The 22,139-nt window shown below is 39.3% G+C and overlaps 2 protein-coding genes across 11 annotated transcripts in view; one reads left to right on the plus strand and one right to left on the minus strand.

Moving 5' to 3' along the window:
• Window positions 1–4,916, minus strand: part of LOC101738592 (transient receptor potential cation channel trpm) — a 285,363-nt gene extending 280,447 nt beyond the window's left edge. For 3 of the 6 annotated variants that reach the window (XM_012696507.4, XM_062673893.1, XM_062673886.1), the window contains exon 1: window positions 3,898–4,365. In XM_012696507.4, coding sequence (XP_012551961.2) covers window positions 3,898–3,987 — 90 coding nt within the window. In that variant the 5' untranslated portion in view covers window positions 3,988–4,365. Of the gene's footprint in view, window positions 1–3,897; window positions 4,367–4,888 lie in introns of those variants that run through there. The other 3 variants (XM_062673892.1, XM_062673890.1, XM_021352814.3) reach the window with 2 other exon arrangements.
• The window catches only part of LOC101740948 (5-formyltetrahydrofolate cyclo-ligase), a 28,504-nt gene continuing 9,779 nt past the window's right edge, over window positions 3,415–22,139 (plus strand). The window contains exon 1 of one of the 5 annotated variants that reach the window (XM_038017586.2): window positions 3,415–3,614. The gene's annotated coding sequence lies outside the window, so the exon portion shown is untranslated. Of the gene's footprint in view, window positions 3,652–22,139 lie in introns of all 5 variants that reach the window. The other 4 variants (XR_009975646.1, XM_062673921.1, XM_062673920.1 and 1 more) reach the window with 4 other exon arrangements.

Consider the following 22,139-nt stretch of genomic DNA (forward strand, 5'->3'; position numbering starts at 1 on the left):
GACAGCATTTAGCGACATGCGGCGACAAAAAAACATTACGCGCACACAAGGTAACATACGAATGGCCGACTATTAGCCGTTTCATTATCAATGCGGCGTTGATAAGACTAAGTGACCCTTCGTGTTGATGCGCTCTCGTCCATACTTGATAAATGAATCGACCTTTAGGGCCGGGCTATTTATAACGACAATTACTCAGTTATATACATATGTAAATACAGTGTAGTCGACGTTTTCTGATTACTATTTATGGAAGTGGATGCCAGTGTCCGACTTCATGAGTCCAGCTTCCCATACGTATCAAGAAATCAGGCTACTCCTCGTGATTCCTTTGTGGCAGAAATAGGATAGCTTTTTGGTATTTACTGGCAGATGCAATTTTATAAGGTTAACACATTTTCTAATTCTATAGGGTAATGTCGGAGATGCCTAAAAGTATTGCATGCCGTGTGTTATGTTTGTATATTTCAACTAGCTGTGCCCGTCCGCTTCGCTAGGGCATTTAAAATAAACATTATTATTTCTCACCTCCACAAAGATTCTCATCATTAACACCCTCGCAACTAGTGTAGGGAGTCTCAACACTCATATAAATATTAACCTATCCATTAAGTACCTGTATTTTCTACATGGATACAAAGTTTAAAGTCAATCGGATGCATGGTTCAGTAGTTATAACAGAACATCCCTAAAAACCACTGTAGATTTATATATTAATATAGAGTATAGATGAATGAATATCTAACATTAACGCTATGTAAGGGCAAAATCGAGAGCAGACTTCTGATATTAATTTTGTAATACATTTATCTACTCTGTTCGGTTAGATTACTAATCGAATTCTCCTACCTCAGTTTTATTGAAAGTGTTTTTTTCTCTATAAGCACTGTCCAAAAGCACTTAGACCAGTGATTCTCAATATTTTTTCGGCAAACTTTTAACCATTTAAAATTTTGACAGCACACAAAGTATAAGAGATATACATATATATAATATAATAAAAATGTGAATTTTAATACCTAATTCTGTTTAAATAGTTTTGAAAATTTCCTATATAACTACATATACTGTTTAACATTTCAACACATTCATATATCAGATACATTTTTATAAATAAACATTGTCTTAAAATATCTATTTTACTACAGAATATTTATTTAATTGAAACTTTACTCGTAATAAAAAAAAAACATGAATTTTAGATTACACTTTCAAAACTCGGTAGCACGGAAAATTGCCCTTGGAGAATGGTTGTGATACGAATCACTAATGTGTACGAACCCTTTTTATAGCATTTGACGTATGTCAATACTGTCAAGCACTTATCTGTCAAAAATGTCTTATAAACTACTTTATAGTGGAACTTTTTGGCGAAAAGGCGAGGAATGAAATTGTGTGGATTGTTATATTTGTTAATATACTTAGTGTTTTTTAAGTTTTAAGCTTGTAACAATGGAGGCTTATTAACCGTTTAGCATCTGTGAGAGTGCACAGGTGTGGGAAAATTAAACAAAGCCGCTAGACTTAGCTTCTCGGGTTCTTCCAAAAAGTTCACTCTGCTCTCAGTAAATAACCACTAAGCCTCTATTTCATCCCATCGCATCTCATTTCATTTAATTTCATCCCAGCTTCATCTCGTTTCGCTCTATATTTTTGACGTAATAGAATATGTATTTCTTTATTGAATATTTTTCTCGACACTGGCAACAATGGCATCACAAGAAGCCATTTGTGTTTTTTTTTTTAAATAAGAAGACGAACGTCTGGAATCCGCGATACTTACAAATACATTTTTCAGTAAAATTAGAATATTTTTGTTCTGTAAGCCCCAAAATTAAATATATGCATATTTATTATTAAAAGGCACAAAACGAAAACCGTCACAAGAATTTGATTGGGATTTTATTAAAGGTTTTAAATTATAATTCTGTTTTTACATTTATCATCGTAACGCTAAATGATCTTGATTCGAAGGTGTTGAGAGGATCGATAAAAAAAACCAGAAATAGTGACAGCACATAATTTGTAAGCAAAAACATATCCTCCAAACAGTTAAAACTGCAATGGATGCTTTGTGCGAATTGTAAATTGTAAGCATAGGTGACGAGGTTAGACGAGACCAGACACCGCAGCATTTGCAGAGGCGCCGGTCAATAAAACGCTTCACAAAAATTAAGAGTCGGAATGTGTGACGAAAAATAATCGAATGTACTGAATGCAGTGCCGAGTTTCAACTGAAAAGCACTTCGTGTAATAAACAAAATTCATACAACGCCGGGAGTAAAGTCTATAAGCACTTGCGATGCAGTTTTTGTCGTCACAGAAAAAAAAAAGTATTCGTATTATTATTATTATTCTGTATTAAACACTGCCACGCCTGGGAAGACGGCAGGACACACTCCGGCGAGGTGGGCAACAATCGGCCGGAGCGTTAGGGACTATTGGGAGAGAAACCGGCGAACTATACGGGCATTGTCGAGCAAGACTGCTTTTTGCATTTGGCCACCACCGACTTTTTGTTGAGACCAAGCCTCTCGAGATGTTTTGAGAGGCTTTTTTATTATTATTATTATTAAATTCTTTATTTCAGATAATGATCCATATAAATGTTAGTAACAGTTATTTCTTAAAAATAAGTTATTAAGACACAGTAAAAACAACGACACACATACCCATACGATTGCAATAGCTGCATTACGAGAAAATTTTGTGGACCTCTCTGCAATGATTCAGAAAAGGTCCATCTAATCTAGAGAATATCATGGCCAGGATTGCAAAACGAATTAAATAAAGAAATAATTCAACGCAAGAATTCACACAAATCGGAATACAATCTATCGGTAATTTTAATTTCCAGAAGTTTCGCCGTTTCAAACGCTAAGCATTACTGACTCTACCAGAAAGTTTTATTTTAAATTAAATTTCATATCACTAAAATCTAATAAATTTGATTCAGATACCGCGTAAAGTTTAGCCTTGGCACACGATTGGTCAGAATATCAACATGTTTGCAGACATAACTAAAAAGTGCTTGTCGAGGATGTGATATCATGATTAGTTTTTAAATATTTAAATGAAAATGAGTAATTAGCTTAGTACATCGCATTATTAATCAAGTTATTTTAATCAAGTTCTACATACATACATTACTTAATATGGATTATTTGAGTCGGGCGGCAATCGCATACCTACTAAAACTGTTATATAACTATAATATATGTAGCTAATATATGTATAACATGTTCTAACTACATTACAATTTAGTTTATACTGTTCTCATAAATAAATAAAAATCATTAAATGGATGAAACCGATTATAAAGCAAACAAGAATATGTATTTTACTGACAAGTCGACGAACTATTTAGTATAATAATTATAAAAATATAATTCTGCAAAACAGCATAATAGAATTAATTGTTTTCGTGTTGTTTTATCGGACGTAATAAGCGCGGTTTACGAACGAAAAACAATTAGCGCCGCTTGACGTTTTCATTGCGCTGTCATTTTTTTAATTAAATGAATGGACAATGTCATTTCTTTGGCAAAGAGTCTGACTAAAAGTGCTGGCAAAAGATGTGTTACAAATTGGAAATAACCTTTCAAATGAAGCAGGTAATAATAATAATATTCACTATGTCCGCTATTGATTGTAGCACGTAGGTACGGAATGTTAACAAATGATATTAGTATCAAAAACGTTGAGCAAACTTGCAATGTAGGTGTCAAAGTAACAGATTGACCGTGTGAATTAGATTCTCTTTTATTTCTAATGTAAAAACAATCTGATGTGGTTTTAAATGCCTTTTTGTTTGTTTTTATACAAACAAAGCATAACCTATAATACCGTGCCTATTCATTTAAATTTGAGTACCGTGGAAGCTGTGTTTTAACTTACCGTCTTGGTCTCAGTGTTGTTTGACTTAGCCGTCGACATGGCTTTGATCATCCGGCTGGAGTTATCCAGAAAACACTTTTGAATACTCATATTTCCTTAAATCGCACGATACACAACCACAAAAAAAATTCACATCACTGGCACACTTCTAAACTATTAAACACGGGTTTACGGGCTCATTGATTAACACTTTTCTGAGCCTTGAGCAATGAACGGGTCACATTTCGGTCCTTGGTCTGCGAAACTCGCGGTGAGTTAGGTTATATCCATTGATTTGACGTAAGAAAGTTTTTGTGCGAAGACGCGATAACCTCACACGGTTCCGTGGCAAGAGGCGGGCCTCGACTGCGGTGAATAACGGAGCGAGCTTCTAACCGTAGTGAAGACAGCTGGCAGTCGGCCCGACCCCCCGTGGCCGCTCCGCTGAACAAAGAGCCGGGTTAACTCTGTAGCCTTGCTGTAGCCACACCTATACAGAAACCCGACATAAAAGTTAAATATTATATTTTAGCATTGAAATGTTTCAATTGCTACTTATCACACGTGCCTAACGGTGAGCCCTGTTCTTCACATATACTGCAGTCTTATTATGAACGTATGCGATGTTGTATAATTTTTTATTTTATTGGTTTGACGTGTGGACGAGCGTTAGCCCACCTGGTGTTAAATGGTTACTGGAGCCCATAGACATTTATAACGTAAATGCGCCACCCACCTTGAGATATAAGTTCTAAGGTCTCAAGTATAGTTACAACGGCTGCCCCACCCTTCAAACCGAAACGCATTACTGCTTCACGGCAGAAATAGACGGGGCGGTGGTACCTACCCGCGCGGACTCACAAGAGGTCCTACCACCAGTAATTACACAAATTATAATTTTGCGGGTTTGATTTTTATTACACGAGTTTGATTTTGCGGGTTTGATTTTTATTATAAACTGAGAATCGCCTAGGTACATTGTCCTTTTAAATAATAAAGCAGTTTCACTCACACAACTGTAACAAGCAAACGCTTAACATTTTGTGTAAAATATTAATTATCACGGAAAGGCAGCGAGCGACCTTAATTCGCGGTAATAAACTTTACCTAAATAGGTAGATAAGCGGTTTTTTTTTGTTTACTTTTTTTTATTAGATCGCATTCGTTTTCCACTTTTTATGTATTTCTCAAGCACAAAATACGTGAATAGAGGTCAAAACACATTAGTAACATTTGTTTTATTATACATGTTTTTGTCGACACACACACATATGTAGAAAATATCGCAGATTAGCTAATATACCTACCGCAGAATTGTCATGTAAGATAATCTATATACGTGAAGCAAAAACTTTGTATCCCTTTTTACGTAAATTGCGCGGACGGAGGAGTATGAAATTTTCCACACTTACAGAGAATATCGAGAAGTGCACAATGCTAATATTTTTTTTAAATAATGCATAAAAGATACATTAAATCAATAAAAAAAACATTACACACACTACCCTGTCTTTGACAAACACACACACGCATGCATACTATTTGACTATTGTCAAACTTTTCTTATTGCTTAAAGTCTGTGGTCAAATTGAGAATAGATTAAATATTGTTTGTCTTTATTGATATTTTTTTATAGTGTAGCCTTGGCGAAATTTGTGATTATAAAAGTATAAAATATAATCATAGCAGTGTACAAACTTACAATTCCAATTAATTATAGTCGAATTTCGACTACTGCGGGACCTCTGGTGTTAAATGATTTTAAGATATGAAGTCAGGAAGCACACTGTAATAACGTAACAAAATATCACATTACCATTCCAAATGTACAAGTAAAAATTTAAAGTACTGTCACTTGCCATGATCATTTTTGTATGAACGAATACGCAGAAAAAATTTCATTATCTCGTCTTAAGTGGTCACCCTTGTTGATGGCTATCGGAAATGCTTGAGGCACCAGCCTGTCATTAAGGACTCTTCCAAATGTCAACACGCCATTTGCCACAAGCTGTCAAATTGGTGTGGTGTTTAAGTGCAACGCATAAGTAATTTTTATTTTTTATTGCTTAGATGAGTGGACGAGCTCACAGCCCACCTGGTGTTAAGTGGTTACTGGAGCCCATAGACATCCACAACGTAAATGCGCCATCCACCTATGAGACATAAGTTCTAAGGTCTCAAGTATAGTTACAACGGCTGCCCCATTCTTCAAACCGAAACGCATTACTGCTTCACGGCAGAAATAGGCAGGGCGGTGGTACCTACCCGCGCGGACTCACAAGAGGTCCTAACACCAGTAAAAACGTACCAGTAAGTACTCTGGCATTAACGATTTAACTACTTCGCATAAAGGATACCAATCCGGAACTATTCTGAGTATACCTCAAAAAAAGCTACACGACAAATTAAACCAACGTTTTTCCCCCTACCTATTCTCCGGTAGCCTAAGGGGCTATTTCAGCTACGCCCGGACGGGCAGGAGAGCGTATGTAACCTAAGAGAATTGGCTAACACTAGCCCTAGCAAGAGCAGTGCTTCGGAGAATCTACCACCGGATCGGAATCGCGACCCACTGAGAAGATCCAGAGATAAACTCACTGGACTAAAATATCGTTATGTCATGTTTAAAATGAAAACAAAATGATACAATTTGTTAATATATTCCTTTGAATACTGTATAAACTATTATATGTATGTATGTATATATATTTGTAATTTAATATAAATTTCATTGCACCTACCACTATTTTCTCAGCACTACCTTTGGTTGACCGGTAGAGAATTCCTTAGGCATTAAGTCCTCCAATGTAAATTTTAAATGAAGTTTAATAAATAAATATAAACGTGACCAGCCGGGCCACGCACTCGAGATAAACAAACAAAAATAATATTGTGCTACGTGCGGGATTATATCCAAAAACAAAAACTATACATCATCGAGTATTTTCACTTGAGAACTCCGACAGCTCAGAGTCGTAAATTGTCTGCATGCACGCATTTATTGAACATTATGGCGCCGTTTACGTGAACAATACGTTTTATTGGGAACCAATTAGTGAGAATCGTAAATGCTTAAAACACACAATTCCGTTTTTATCTTCTTTTTTTTTAGTATGTATACAGGGTGTCCCAGAAAGAATGGGTAATCCTGAAACACCTCATAGTACAGCTATTGGGGACACAAAATAAAAAAATAAAAAAGTATTTCTGTAGTAACCAAATTACGTATTTAAAAGAATATGATGATAATGATATTTTCCATACTGCTGTGCGTTTCTGGGATATTCAACAGCTGCAAATAATTAAAATCCATAGACTTTTTGGTCTTATAATATTCTATATGGACTATACTAAGGAATATGCAGGAAATCTTAAAAGTAGCTAGTGTAATTTTTTGTAAAAGTTAATCTGAACTTAAATTTTAATCATGAAATTTAGTTTTTTTCTTTATTTTAATTTGGGTACTACCTAAGAAATATTTTTTTAATTTTTTATTTTGAGTTCCCAATAGCTCTACTATGAGGTGTTTCAGGATTATCGATTCTTTCTGGGACGCCCTTTATATGAACTGAAAAACTTTTTTTTTTTATTGCTTAGATGGGTGGACGAGCTCACAGCCCACCTGGTGTTAAGTGGTTACTGGAGCCCATAGACATCTACAACGTAAATTCGCCACCCACCTTGAGATATAAGTTCGAAGGTCTCAAGTATAGTTACAACGGCTGCCCCACCCTTCAAACCGAAACGCATTACTGCTTCACGGGAGAAATAAGCAGAGTGGTGGTACCTACCCGCGCGGACTCTCAAGAGGTCCTACCACCAGTAAACGCAACACTCCTAGAAATCTAAATAAATAAGACGACAGTATTTTGTGTTCTACATTGCAGTAGATACCGATGTTTGTTTATAACTATTCTAAATCGAAAGCCAGATGTTTCATCATATTTGATCTTGTAATTCTTGTTCAGGCTAATCAAAAGACACATTTCATTTTCTATATAACTAGAGGTCCCGCAGTAGTCGAAATTCGACTATAATTAATTGAATTGTAAGTTTGTTTGTATTAAGATTGTATTTTATACTTCTATAATCACAAATTTCGCCAAGACTACACTATAAAAAATATTAACAAAGACAAACAATATTTAATTTGTTCTCAATTTGACAACAGACGTCAAGAACAAAAGTTTGACAATAAATAGTATGCATGTGTGTGTGCGTCAAATACATAGTATGTAGTGTGTGTAATGTTTTCTTTATTGATTTAAAGTATCTTTTATGCATTATTTAAAAAAAATATTAGCATTGTGCACTTCTTCTCTATATTCTCTATAAGTGTGGAAAATTTCATACTCCTCCGTCCGCGCAATTTTCGTAAAAAGGGATACAAAGTTTTTGCTTCACGTATTAATATATAGATTCTCTACTCGCCTCCTGTCAAAGTCACATTCGTGTTTGATATACGAAATCTTTCTCTAACTGGATCTATTCCAAATACTCCTGGACCGGTGGGTAAGCTCACGGGCTCAATTTGAGAGAATAGCTAACACTGACTCTAGCAAGAGCAGTGCTTCGCTCTTGCTAGAGTCTAGATATCTACCACCGGATCGGAATGCGACCCACTCAAAAGATTCGGGGGAGATTCAGTGGATTGTGTTCATGGACTAGCAGGATTAGCTTGATGTGGAAGGATTTTAACATAAATAGTATTTTTTTAAAACAGTCCGAGTTCATCTCTTGAATGGATCAAACGAGTATTTTTAAGAATGTAATGTTGAGTACTTTATTACGAAGTATAAATAATTGATTTTTGTATTTGTTTTCTTTTCTTTTCGTATTCTAAGTTTTGTGCAATTTTTTTTTATTGCTTAGATGGGTGGACGAGCTCACAGCCCACCTGGTGTTCAGTTTTTTTTTTTTTTTTATTGCCCTTGTAGGCAGACGAGCATACGGCCCACCTGATGGTGAGTGGTTACCGTCGCCCATGGACTTCAGCAATGCCAGGGGCAGAGCCAAGCCGCTGCCTACCGCTTGATACTCTCCACAAGCCTCGTTTGAAGAAGGACATGTCATAGCGCTCGGGAAACACCGTGGAGGGGAGCTCATTCCATAGCCGGATGGTACGTGGCAAAAAAGACCTCTGGAAACGCACTGTGGATGACCGCAGTGGCTCCAGGTAGTATGGATGAACTCTACTCCGGTAGCGGGCGGTGCGATGGTAAAAACGAGATGCCGGTATCATCTCGAACAATTCCTCAGAGCACTCCCCATGGAACATACGGTACAAAATACAGAGAGAACCGAAGTCCCTCCGCAGACCCAGAGGTTCCAAACGATCCGTGAGACCGGGATTATCGACAATCCGAACGGCCCTTCTCTGTATGGAGTCAAATGGAAGAAGCTGGTATTTGGGAGCCCCGGCCCAGAGATGGGAGCAGTACTCCACGCGAGGCCGGACTTGTGCTTTATAAAGCAAAAGCCTTTGTCCAGGCGTGAAGTACCGCTTCGCTCTGTTGAGGACTCCCAGCATTTTGGACGCCAACTTGGCTTTGCCTTCCAAATGACTCCGAAACTGGACATCGCTCGAAATATCGACCCCAAGTATCCCAATACTCTCGGAAGGTTGCAGGGATACTCCTTGGAATTGCGGCGCCATGACAAAGGGGTCCTTCTTCGCAGTGAACGCGCAAACTTGTGTCTTTATCGGGTTGAATTGAACCAAGTTCAATTCACCCCATTTGGAGACTCGCCCCAGAGAGTTCTCCACTTCAGACACAAGTTTTGATCGTCTCTCTTGCACCACGCTCCGAGAGAGACTCTGATGGCCGATATATCGCGCATCCCCCGTGCTGTCATCCGCATAGCAATGCATGCCATCAATAGACAGCATGTCATTGATATACAGGATGAAAAGCGTGGGGGAGAGCACCGAACCTTGTGGAACGCCAGCGTTAATGGTCATGGTATCAGAACAGTCACCGTCTACAACGACCGTGATGCTCCGCCCATCCAAAAAGCTAGCGATCCACTTGCAGAGACCCTCGGGGATTCCGTAAGATGGTAGCTTCGACAGAAGTGCCCTATGCCAGACCCTGTCGAAGGCCTTCGCGATATCAAGGCTCACAGCAAGAGCCTCGCCCTTGCTCTCCAAGGCTTCAGCCCACCTGTGAGTAAGGTATACAAGAAGATCGCCAGCTGAGCGACCGTGACGGAAACCGTACTGTCGGTCACTGATCAGCTGGCGATCCTCCAGATACTTCAGGAGTTGTATATTAATTATTCGCTCCATCACCTTGGAAAGCAAGGAAGTTATCGCGATAGGCCTATAGCTCGATGGGTCCGACCGGTCACCCTTCTTGGGGATAGGGTGGACGTGGGCAGTCTTCCATGAAGACGGGACCCTGTTAGTGCAATAAGAGAGGCGATACAAACGCGTTAGCGCAGGTGTCAGCTCAGGGGCGCACGTTTTCAGAACCACTGCAGGGATGCCGTCTGGCCCGCTCGACTTATGGACGTCCAGGAGTCGGAGTTCCCGCCTGACTGCACACTGTGTAAAGCAGATCTCCGGCAGGGAACTATCACACCGGAGGATGTTCGGTGGTGTGGCACCCCCGTCGTCCACAGTCGAGTTCGAGGCGAAGAGTTTGACCAGAAGGTCAGCCTTCTCTTTCGCACTATGGGCCAGACTGTCATCGGACTTGCGTAGTGGTGGGAGACTAGACCTGCAAAAGTTACCTTCTGCAGCTTTGGCGAGCGACCAAAAAGCACGGCTCCCAGAGGGATAGCTCTTCAGTCGCTCGCCAATTCTAGCAACGTGCTCCGATTTCGCCCTGGCAATAACCTTCTTGTAGGACCTGGAAGCGGCGTTATATTTCCGCCTTTCCTCTGAGATGTTAGGATCCCGACGTCTCCTAGCATCATCCCATGCAACGTATGCGGACCGCTTGAGGTGTGCAGCATCCCTGCTGGCATTGTTATACCAGGGTCTGCTGCGACCCCCAACGGGCACTTCAGAGGAGGGGATAAACAATTCCATCCCCTGGAGCACCACGTCTTTAAGTCGGTCCGCACAGACGTCAGGATCAGCAGAGGAAAAGCAGAACCGCCCCCATGGGTAGGATGCGTAAAACTCACGCAATCCATCCCAATCTGCTGACAAATACTGCCAAACTCTTCGATACCTGGTCGTCGTTCGACGACTAGGACGAGAGAGTGGTGTGGCAGCACGGATAAGGCAGTGATCAGACGATCCAAGTGGAGCGTCGACCACCACACTGTATCCGGCTGGATCGGTGGTCAGCAGAAGGTCCAACAGAGAAGGCTCGTGCCCCTCAATATCTGGGACACGGGTGGGCTGTGTCACCAGCTGGGAGAGGCCGTAGGCCAAGGCGAAATCGTAGGCAGCCCGACCCGGGAGGTCAGTGGTTCTGGACCCCAACCACTCTTGGTGGTGAGCGTTAAAGTCTCCAAGAACCACCACCTCCGCAGATGGGTACTGCTCAAGCATGCGGTTAGTCCCCTCTTGCACATGCTCTATCAGAGTTGAACCTGCATCACTGCTGTGGGACCTGTACAGGCACGCGTAGACTCGGGTACAACCCCCGTGATCTACGCGCAGCCACAAGAGGGACAGGTCCCGTTGTTCGAGGCTTCGTAGACGGCGACAACAGACATCAGCCCGGACGAATACACACACCCCGGCTTTACGCAGGAAGTTGTGCTCCAATACGTAGCCGGGGTATTCAAGGTACGAAGTATCATCCGGAGCGGATATCTGCGTCTCCGTCAGAAAAAGGAGGGCAGGCTGCGCCGTCTCAAGATGGTGGTGTACGGCGTCGAGGTTGCTATGTAGACCCCTTACATTGCTGAAATCCACATTAAATGTGGAATGGGGAATCGCCGACAAAACCCTTTTCCTTTTTCGAACTTTCATTATATTATTTTTTAATTTTATTTGGAGAGTGGGATTGGGTGGGGTAGGATGTTCGAGGCGAAATCGTGACAATACCTGAATAAAGCGCGGAGCACAGTACGTGCTCGACCACGGGTTGCGTGAGCGACTGACGCAGGGCATGGAAGGGCCCCCAGTCCACCCTGCGTGCGATCGCCGGGATCCACTCCGGTCTCCGACTCCGGCACGACGACCGCACGACAGGATTTTTCACCGGTTGGCGGGACAGCTTCCCGGGGCGGAGTTTAGTAGTGACACCCGGGTTCAGGTCCCCAACTGACCGGCGGGCGGCGGCGAACACCGTTTCACTGGGTCTCCCTATACCCCCGTCAAACAATCACGTCCCGCGAGCTCACACGCACGTCTGCTCCGCATGTTCCAGGTATCGCCAAGATTCACCCCAAACAAGGAAGAGGAAAGGGAAGGAATAACACTGGCTCTCCAACCCACACGCCGGAACACAGCTAGGCTATTTGGCGGCGGACTCTAGTTGGAGGGTGGTCGCCAGCCAGTCGGACAAGTCCTACCACCGATTATGTATTCGGCTCCCGTTTTGCACCACCCAGGGGTCACTTGTAGGGAATCGCGGGTTAAACCTACGGAAGCGGGAAGCAATCAACCCCCAAAGTGGTTACTTTTCCGGTAATTTTTTCCGTCTAGCCCCCTTTCACAACGCGCGATAAGGAACTTCGTTTCAACAACAGACACAACAATCCAAATTAAGATATGACGTCGATTTATAAGTTGTATTGTATAATGTATACCTTGTCAGTTCATTAACCCGTGTGCAAATAACGGACAAACTCACGGTACTCTTTTCTGTTAAGCTGAAGATCATACGACCGACTTGAAAGTGACCAGTTAAAGTAACTATGAACTAATAGCAAGCCATGGTGCCATATTGGTTATAGATAGGTATAGAATAGATAGGTATACAAACAATACATCTGCTAATTTTTATGTGTATCAACATTCAAGTTAATTACCAAAAAGTAACTATACCTACAAACATTAGACTTTATATTAAAAATAGCCGTACTCGCCCGCTTCGCTGGGCGTTTAAAATTAACGTTATTGTCATTATTATTAGGGAGTTCAACACTCATATAAATATTAGCCTATCCATTAAGTACATGTATTTTCTACATGGATACCAAGTTTCAAGTGAATCGGATGCACGGTTCAGTAGTTATAACGGAACATCCGTAAAAACCACTGTAGATTTATATAATATTAGTATAGATAATGCCAACATAATAATTTACGGGTTTAAATAGCCGGCACCGCGGCGTTGAGGAAAAATAATGATGCTTCATACAGGCGAGGTTGGTTGGGTTCATTGTAATCATATATAGCATTAACTTATATACACTACATAAGATGTGTGACCTATCACCGACGACAGAAGATGATGACGCAACAATATAAGAGAGAGAAGTTTCTGGAAGGATAGGACCGCGACTCTAACGACCATTATCAATGTGATTGGAGGAAGAAGCTACTTGCTAAGGAAAACGAATGTTACATGTATATTATGCATACTTATATATTAATACGTGCAGCAATAACTTTTTGAAACTGCACGGACGAAGGAGTATGAAGTTTCCCACACTTATAGAGGATAGAGAGAAGGAGTACAGAATGCTAATATTTTTGTTAAAATTACGCATAAAAATACATTAAATCAATAAATAAAACACACGCTGCCGTGTATTTGACACACACACCTTATATACTCTTTTGTTTTTTGTTAAAGTCTGTGGTCAAATTGAGAATAGATTAATATTGTTTGTCTTTAAAAATATACGTCTAAAGTATACTGTGATAATAGAGGTAAAGTCTTTGACAGTTGAAAGGTATGAATGTTAAAACTTATAATTCTAATTAATAATTATGGTCTACTGGGCGACCACTAGTGTTAACTGTTATTAAAAACGAAAGTAGATAGTTTATGGATATTATACAGACTGCTTCTTCTTTAGGACTAATGATATAACCATAAGAGTAGATTCAATACTTAAGACACTCTTTCGACAGCCCCAAGCACTGCTTAAACAAGCTAATAACTAAACAAAAATTGTCGTTTTGAGCTACTTTACCTAGGTTTAAAACCTCTAAGTAAGTTAATTTGATCAAAATTATTTTTTATCGTAAAGGCATAACGTTGTGTATGTGTATATACCTATATATATGTGTGTGTCGCGAAATTGATATGATTCGCGTAATTATTCTTGGTAAGAGACCCATGGGTAGGTATGGTTGGGTAAAATTTTACCCAAAGCAATATTTCGTTTCGGTAGGATTATACTATTCTAATGCAGTTTAGAATATTTTGTCTTCACGACGTGTTCTGGTTGGTACAAGCGTCCAAAATTCGTCACTCACAACAGATTTACGAAGATACGGATACTGAACTGAGCTCACCATGCTGCCTCACTGATCACCTTTTAAAGCTATTTTTACTTAATTGCTTAAACTTAAATTTCTGTATATAACGAACTATCCTACGGAGTAAACTAGTGCTTATGACGTTTATGAACAACCCTATTACAGTATTCAATTAAAATTTACATAAATAATATAATTAAGTAAATATTTCGTTTGCAAGTTTTCAATTTCAAAGACTTTAACAAGTCCCGTAGTAGCTACGTCTTGAGTTTTAACAGAATTAATAAACATTCACAGATGCGATTACACAAAAAAGCCCTTTAAATAATTTACATTTAAACGAAGAATGAGAATGAGCAATCTGCTAATGTAAATACGTTAAGTTTGTGTGTTGATTTATATAAAAGACTAAACCTGTTGAAGAGGTAGCAAAGCTTTTAACTCGATGATAATTATCATGTAGCGCCCACTCCAGTAAAGATCGGAGACTCTACGCTCGAAGTTGTTGACGAGTATATTTGCCTGGGACACACTGTCCAGCTAGGTAAGTACAACTTCGAAAAAGAGGTCAACCGTCGAATCCAGCTCGGATGGGCAGCGTTCGGAAAGTTACGCAAAATCTTCTCATCACAAATACCACAGTGTCTCAAGACGAAAGTCTTTGACCAGTGTGTGTTGCCAGTGATGACATATGGCACTGAGACGTGGTCGCTCACAATGGGCCTTATGAGAAGGCTCAAGGTCACCCAAAGAGCAATGGAAAGGGCTATGCTCGGAGTTTCCCTGCGAGATCAAATCAGAAATGAGGAGATTCGCAGGAAAACCATGGTAACCGACATAGCCCAAAGGATTGCGACACTGAAATGGCAGTGGGCAGGACACATTGCTCGCGGAACGGATGGCCGTTGGGGCCAGAAGGTTCTTGAGTGGCGACCGCGTTCTGGAAGACGTAGCGTGGGTAAGCCTCCCACAAGGTGGGCCGACGACCTATCGAGGTTCGCGATGATCCGCTGGATGCAGGCAGCGCAGGACCGGTCTTTGTAGCGAGGCTTGGGGGAGGCCTATGTACAGCAGTGGACGTCCATGGGCTGATAGAATAGAATAGAATAGAATTATATTTGCAATTAACTGCTTAAACAGATCTAAGCCGGTTGACCTAAGGCTGATCCTTGTAACATCGATTCAAAAGTGCAAGAATCTATATAGGTATTGCATATACGTGAAGCAAAAACTTTGTACCCCTTTTTACGAAAATTGTGCGGACGGAGGAGTATGAAATTTCCCACACTTATAGAGAATATAGAGAAGAAGTGCAGAATGCTACTTTTTTTTTTTATTATGCAAAGTACATTAATTCAATAAAAAAAAACATTACACACGGTAGTGTGTATATTTGACACAACACATACATATAAATATACTCTTTGTTTATTGTGTAAAGTTTGTGGACAAATTGACAATAGAGTTTATCTTCATTTAGCGAAATCTGTGATTATATTATAGAAGTATAATAATGTTTGACAATAGAACTATAATAATGTTTAAACTTATAATTTAAATTGATTATAGTCGAATTTCGATTACTGCGGGACCAATAGTGAAACTAATTACATAAAACGCCCCTGATTTATACAGTACGTAGTCTAAAGCGATTTTATCGTTCTTAAATAATGTCAATTAAAATTCTTTCTCTCGATATCGGATAATAATAGGTTTTAAAGCTATGGCAATAAAGCTAATATAGGCTGTTCGACATAGCACGTTTTTCTTCTGGTGCCTTGATTTTCTCATTGAAAAACGTTTAAGATTTCGTAATGAATATTGAAGTTTCAATAAGCATATTCTATCTGTTAATGATTCTGTTATATTGTCCTTTGAAAAAAATATTTGAGATGATCCCACATCATCATCTCTTACTCTTATTGTTGGTTATCCGGACGGGTAAGTACCACCACCGTATCTATTTCTGTCGTGAAACAGTAATGAATTTCGGTTTGAAGGGTGGGGCAGCCGTTGTAGATGTCTATGGGCTCCAGTAACCACTTAACACCAGGTGGGCTGTGAGCTCGTCCACCCATCTAAGAAATAAATAAAAAATTAACTTATTGTTTATTAATTCTGAAGTATTTATTCCATACCATTATATATGTATATAGACCGAATATATCAGCGTATTTTATATCCAAGAAAACCATTAAATAGGTCACGCATAAGTTATAAAAATATTCTATGCTATTTTGTATGTATTTTTAAACCAGACATCGGTAATATTCGCCGAGAGATTTTGGTATTACACTGTAAACATAACTGTAACATTCCGTTTTTTTTTTTATATTTACTACGTGGATTTATTTTTATTTCAATGACATCACGTTTGGCGTGTTATCGAAAGATTAAACATCGTTCATGACGGTGTTGATATAATAAGGCTGCGTACATAGGATTATACTTTGTGCATTACGAATCGCGTGCCAGAAAAATTGCAATTTTTTTAATTGATAAGTGTGTGAGAAATTGACGAGAATAACCTCACCCAAAAGGATGCCAAAGACCGGTCAAACTGGAGGAGTTCAAGTAGGAAAGCAGATCCTGGTATCAGACCAGCAAAACGTTAGGCAGAAGAAGATAAATGCGCAAGAGTTGCGTGGCCACTGACTCGTCAAGCGAAATGAAAAGTCATTGTATTAAGATATGAATGTGATAAATATAAATTTATTACAGTGCCAGCCAAACCCGGCCCGCTTTGCTGGACGATCTTTGATTTGAATTTTATTCGATCGTAACTATGCTTCACTGGATTCAAGAGAGTCAATCTGAAGATTTGTTGAAAATTTTAATCGAAATCGATGCAGGCGTTTCGGAGTCTATAGGAAACATGCAAACTCGATTTTTCTCATCCATTCTCTTCTTTCAGCCGTCATCTCAACACTCACTTCTTTCTCTCTAATTCGTTATTCACACACTCCATTCATGTCTTCTTCAGTCGACCTCTTGCCCCTCTACAATTACGTAACAGATTTCTCTGGTTCAAGTTAGCCCTTTATAAACACATGATTGCTTTCATCATGACAGCAGCTATCTATTACCTGTTAACAGGCCAAGGATTTTTATAATTTCCAGTCAGAGTGGGTCAGATCCGAGAGCTATATTTCGTGAGATTGTCGTTGGAAAAATAAAAATAAAAATTTACCTATCTCCTTTACCGCAGTAATCTAGCTAAGTCCTCAATATTACTCTTCATAATTCCAATTTCATTAAATTTATCTTGTGAAATTCTTGCATCCCGTAACTTAATATAATAAAAAACAAACTTGTATTGGAAAACAGCGACAAAAGCTTAGACATAATTAATATAGTTGAAAATTGCATTAAATATTTTAATCAAAATATGCCTTCTTAGTAGGAGTGGGTAATATCGGTTTTGCCACGTATCGAATCGTATCTATATATCGAGGATCAATATCGGATATTGAATCTATATATTTTCTGAATCTATATATTGATGGATGCTAGTAGATTTTCTCGATTCATGATATTTGAGATTTGAAACGATACGCTGATATAATATCGTAGTAGATATAGATTTAAGTCAACGTTATACGGTTGGTTTTCTGATATCAATTTATAATATGATCATAAAGTAATAAAAAGAACATGAAAATACAAATATCAAAAAAAACTTTCCTTCATGCTTTTACCAGGCTTAGGACTGGCTACATTATTTTCAGTTTTTAGTATTTTGTGTCTTAATTTAAAATTAAAAAAATATATACCAAAAGAGTGTAGATTTCAAAAGTTTAATACAAACACAAGAAATAAACTCAATTATTTGGATTCAACTAAAAATAGAAAAATGTGTACTTTAAAAATCAAACACAAAAAACTTTTAAGTATTTATAAACACTTGTCCAAAAATTCTAGTTCAAGGTCAAAGCGCGTGAAATTAAATTCAACGATGCAAATAGGCTATACTGCATTCAAGTTAGGGTCGAAAGTTGAAACTTCCTTCCTTAATTGTATCCTGCTGATACGCTAAGAATAATCTACAGACATATGGACTTAAATATAAGGTTTACAATTGTATGGATAATGCCTGTTTCTGTTTCATTCATCACATGATATCCCTATCGTGCGCTCTCACTCTGGCCGATTCGATACGAACCAAACGAATATTGCTGATATTAACGAATCGGTACGATATGCCGATGCGCATCACATCGAGCAATATCGTGTATCGGCTGATATCGAAATATAGATTTCGATTCACGAATCGGTCCGATATGGCGATGCGCATCACATCGAGCAATATCGTGTATCGGCTGATATCGATATATAGATTTCGTGCGGGGCGATATCGGATTCAACGATATTGCTGCGATATATAGATATTGAATCTATATACGATTTATATCACCCACTCCTACTTCTTAGTTTGGAGTTACGCTAAGGGCGGATTCGACCAAACTTAAATTTAAACTCGAGTAACTATACGAGGAATAACCTATTCCATGATTTTAATCTCGAGTAAATTCATAGTCGTTTTTCCACGTATACTTGCGCTAGGAATAACAATACGCGAATAGCAGAGTGAATGGTGAACAAAAATAAAATCCGGCAAATAAATGTTGTTGTTCAACGGCATAGTGTAAGAGCATACAAATCGTCAACTCGATTTTGCCGTATTTTAGTGTGAAAAAGTAGCTGTTGTGTAAGATATCCAGCTGTCAAACGTATTATTTTTATTTCTTGTTTGTTTGAGGGAATTGTCAAGTTTTGTCGTGTGGTTTTATCTTTTTTCGTTTAAACGTTGCATTCAGACTATTAATAATCATTTAGTGCATTGCGTTGACTTGAAATTAAAACAGAATAAATATTTATGAAATGACAGAAATCAGATGTTGGACTGACAGACGCCATTACTTTATTCTAGGAATAGCTCCGTTATTCCGTGCGAAACGGCGGTATAGTAACAATTCCCGAATAGGCCCACTATTCTTAGAATTGTAGTTGGTAAAACGTAAAATTGATTTACTCTCGATTAACTGACGAGTTATTCTAAGAATAAAATTTACTCTTGTTTGGTCGAATCGACCCTAAAACTAATTAACCTTGTAATCCTTTATCTACTGATAAGTCTGTCAAATGTCTACATGGAACTTCAAAATCTTATCACTATCAATTTTAGCCAAAACGTCACAATGCTAAGTCATTTGACGGCATTTTGACACGTTTTTAACATCTAGGTTTATTGTCTATATTTTTATAAAATTTGCAATCGAATTAAAACTTATACTCCGATCATATAAATAACTTTAAGCATTCTCGAACGTCGAAATATTGTCTACACATAAACAACACAAAAAGCAATCAATAATCATATTATTTATTAATATTATAGCTATTTAAAAAGCTGTAGATAAATGTATAGATTTGATTTATTTGGTAATAGTTTTCGATCATAGGTTTTCTTTCCTTTGCGCCAGTTTCTGCCTCATCAGTCCTTGACCTTTAGCACCGATTGCCCATTCCAGGTTCTTCCTAACTCAGAGATAACAATCTAACCTAAAAATAGCACATCAAAAAAACTGTACTTCTTTACAAAACGCATGGTTCGGGCAAAATCTGAATCCCCGAGGGTCTCTGCAAGTGGATCGCTAGCTTTTTGGATGGGCGGAGCATCACGGTCGTTGTAGACGGCAATTGTTCTGATACCATGACCACTAACGCTGGCGTTCCACAAGGTTCGGTGCTCTCCCCCACGCTTTTCATCCTGTATATCAATGACATGCTGTCTATTGATGGCATGCATTGCTATGCGGATGACAGCACGGGGGATGCACGATATATCGGCCATCAGAGTCTCTCTCGGAGCGTGGTGCAGGAGAGACGATCAAAACTTGTGTCTGAAGTGGAGAACTCTCTGGGGCGAGTCTCCAAATGGGGTGAATTGAACTTGGTTCAATTCAACCCGTTAAAGACAGAAGTTTGCGCGTTCACTGCGAAGAAGGACCCCTTTGTCATGGCGCCGCAATTTCAAGGAGTATCCCTGCAACCTTCCGAGAGTATCGGGATACTTGGGGTCGACATTTCGAGCGATGTCTAGTTTCGGAGTCATTTGGAAGGCAAAGCCAAGTTGGCGTCCAAAATGCTGGGAGTCCTCAAGAGAGCGAAGCGGTACTTCACGCCTGGACAAAGGCTTTTGCTTTATAAAGCACAAGTCCGGCCTCGCGTGGAGTACTGCTCCCATCTCTGGGCCGGGGCTCCCAAATACCAGCTTCTTCCATTTGACTCCATACAGAGGAGGGCCGTTCGGATTGTCGATAATCCCATTCTCACGGATCGCTTGGAACCTTCGGTTCCCTCTGTATTTTATACCGTATGTTCCATGGGGAGTGCTCTGAGGAATTGTTCGAGATGATATCGGCATCTCGTTTTTACCATCGCACCGCCCGTCACCGGAGTAGAGTTCATCCATACTACCTGGAGCCACTGCGTTCATCCACACTGCGCTTCCAGAGAACTTTTTTGCCACGTACCATCCGGCTTTGGAATGAGCTCCCCTCCACGGTGTTTCCCGAGCGCTATGACATGTCCTTCTTCAAAAGAGGCTTATTGAGAGTATTAAACGGTATTAAACGGTTAAAAAAAAAAGAAAAAAATAATAACATTGACATTAGAAAAGATTACATTACATTAAAATAATAAAACAAAACTGTTAAATACTTACTTACTGGTTCTCAATCAACAAAAACAAATATGTCGTGTATAATTAAAACACTAATATAGATCGATCTTTCGAATTTCTTTAATGAAATTTTCGTGACACAATTTTTATATAAAAGTAGTCTATGATGTGGTGTGAACCAGAAAAAAAAAATTATTACACACATTACCTACATTACGTATTCAATAAAAATAGTTAATATTTAAACATGTGACTAAATTCCCGCCAAAATAATGCAACGATAATTACCACAGATAAGCCAAAAAAGAGATTGCCTATTTTCACTACCAAACCCGAACGATACAAATTGATTAATTTGATCATTTCCGATTATGAAAGCGAAATTTTATTGACGTATTCCATGAGCATCCCGATCCGTAAGTTAGGGATGCGTCGTTTCAAGTTTTAGTAAATAACGGAGTTTTAAATGTTTTTTTCAGGAGAGTACTTTTAAATTGAAAACTTTAATTCCGATTCCTACCACAAAAATGGTGTAAGATGGCGGTCACTGAAAACCGCTATTTCTAATTTTAAAAATTTAGCCACTATATTGGTCTTGTAATGTGCGACTGTAATCTCGAATTTACTACTACTAAGGTCTGTTATGAATCGCATCATCCAGGCTTTTTTTGTTGCGCAGCCAGAGACGGCTTTACCCATATTGAGGTGAGTGGGGGCAGCGGTTTTAGGAGATGCCAGCCTAGGCACTTTGAATGAGCCTGTTACGTTTGTACATATTACATCCCCTCTTTGCTGAGCCCTTGCTTACCCACCTTTTCTTATTTATTTTTTATTACTTAGGTGAGTGGACGAGCTCACAGCCCACCCGTTGTTAAGTGGTTACTGGGGCCCATAGACATCTACAGCGTAAATGCGCCACCCACCTTGAGGTATAAGTTCTAAGGTCTCAGTATATTTATTACAACGGCTGCCCCACCCTTCAAACCGAAACGGATTTCTTTACGGCAGAAATAGGCAGGGTGGTAGCACGTACCCGTACGGACATAGAGGACGTCCTACCACCAGTAAAACTGTCCTTTTGAAACTGGAAAGGCCTCTGGGCAATCAGTAATCCCTCATTCATAAAAAAACCTATTCCATTTTGATCGCGCGTTTACTAGAGGGCGCTAGGGTGATTGTACATAGACGATACATGGGCTAGAAACGACTTTGCAAGTTTTAAGGTTTTTAAGGTAGGAC

Source organism: Bombyx mori, chromosome 19, assembly GCF_030269925.1.
Source record: "Bombyx mori chromosome 19, ASM3026992v2".
Classification (NCBI taxonomy): domain Eukaryota; kingdom Metazoa; phylum Arthropoda; class Insecta; order Lepidoptera; family Bombycidae; genus Bombyx; species Bombyx mori.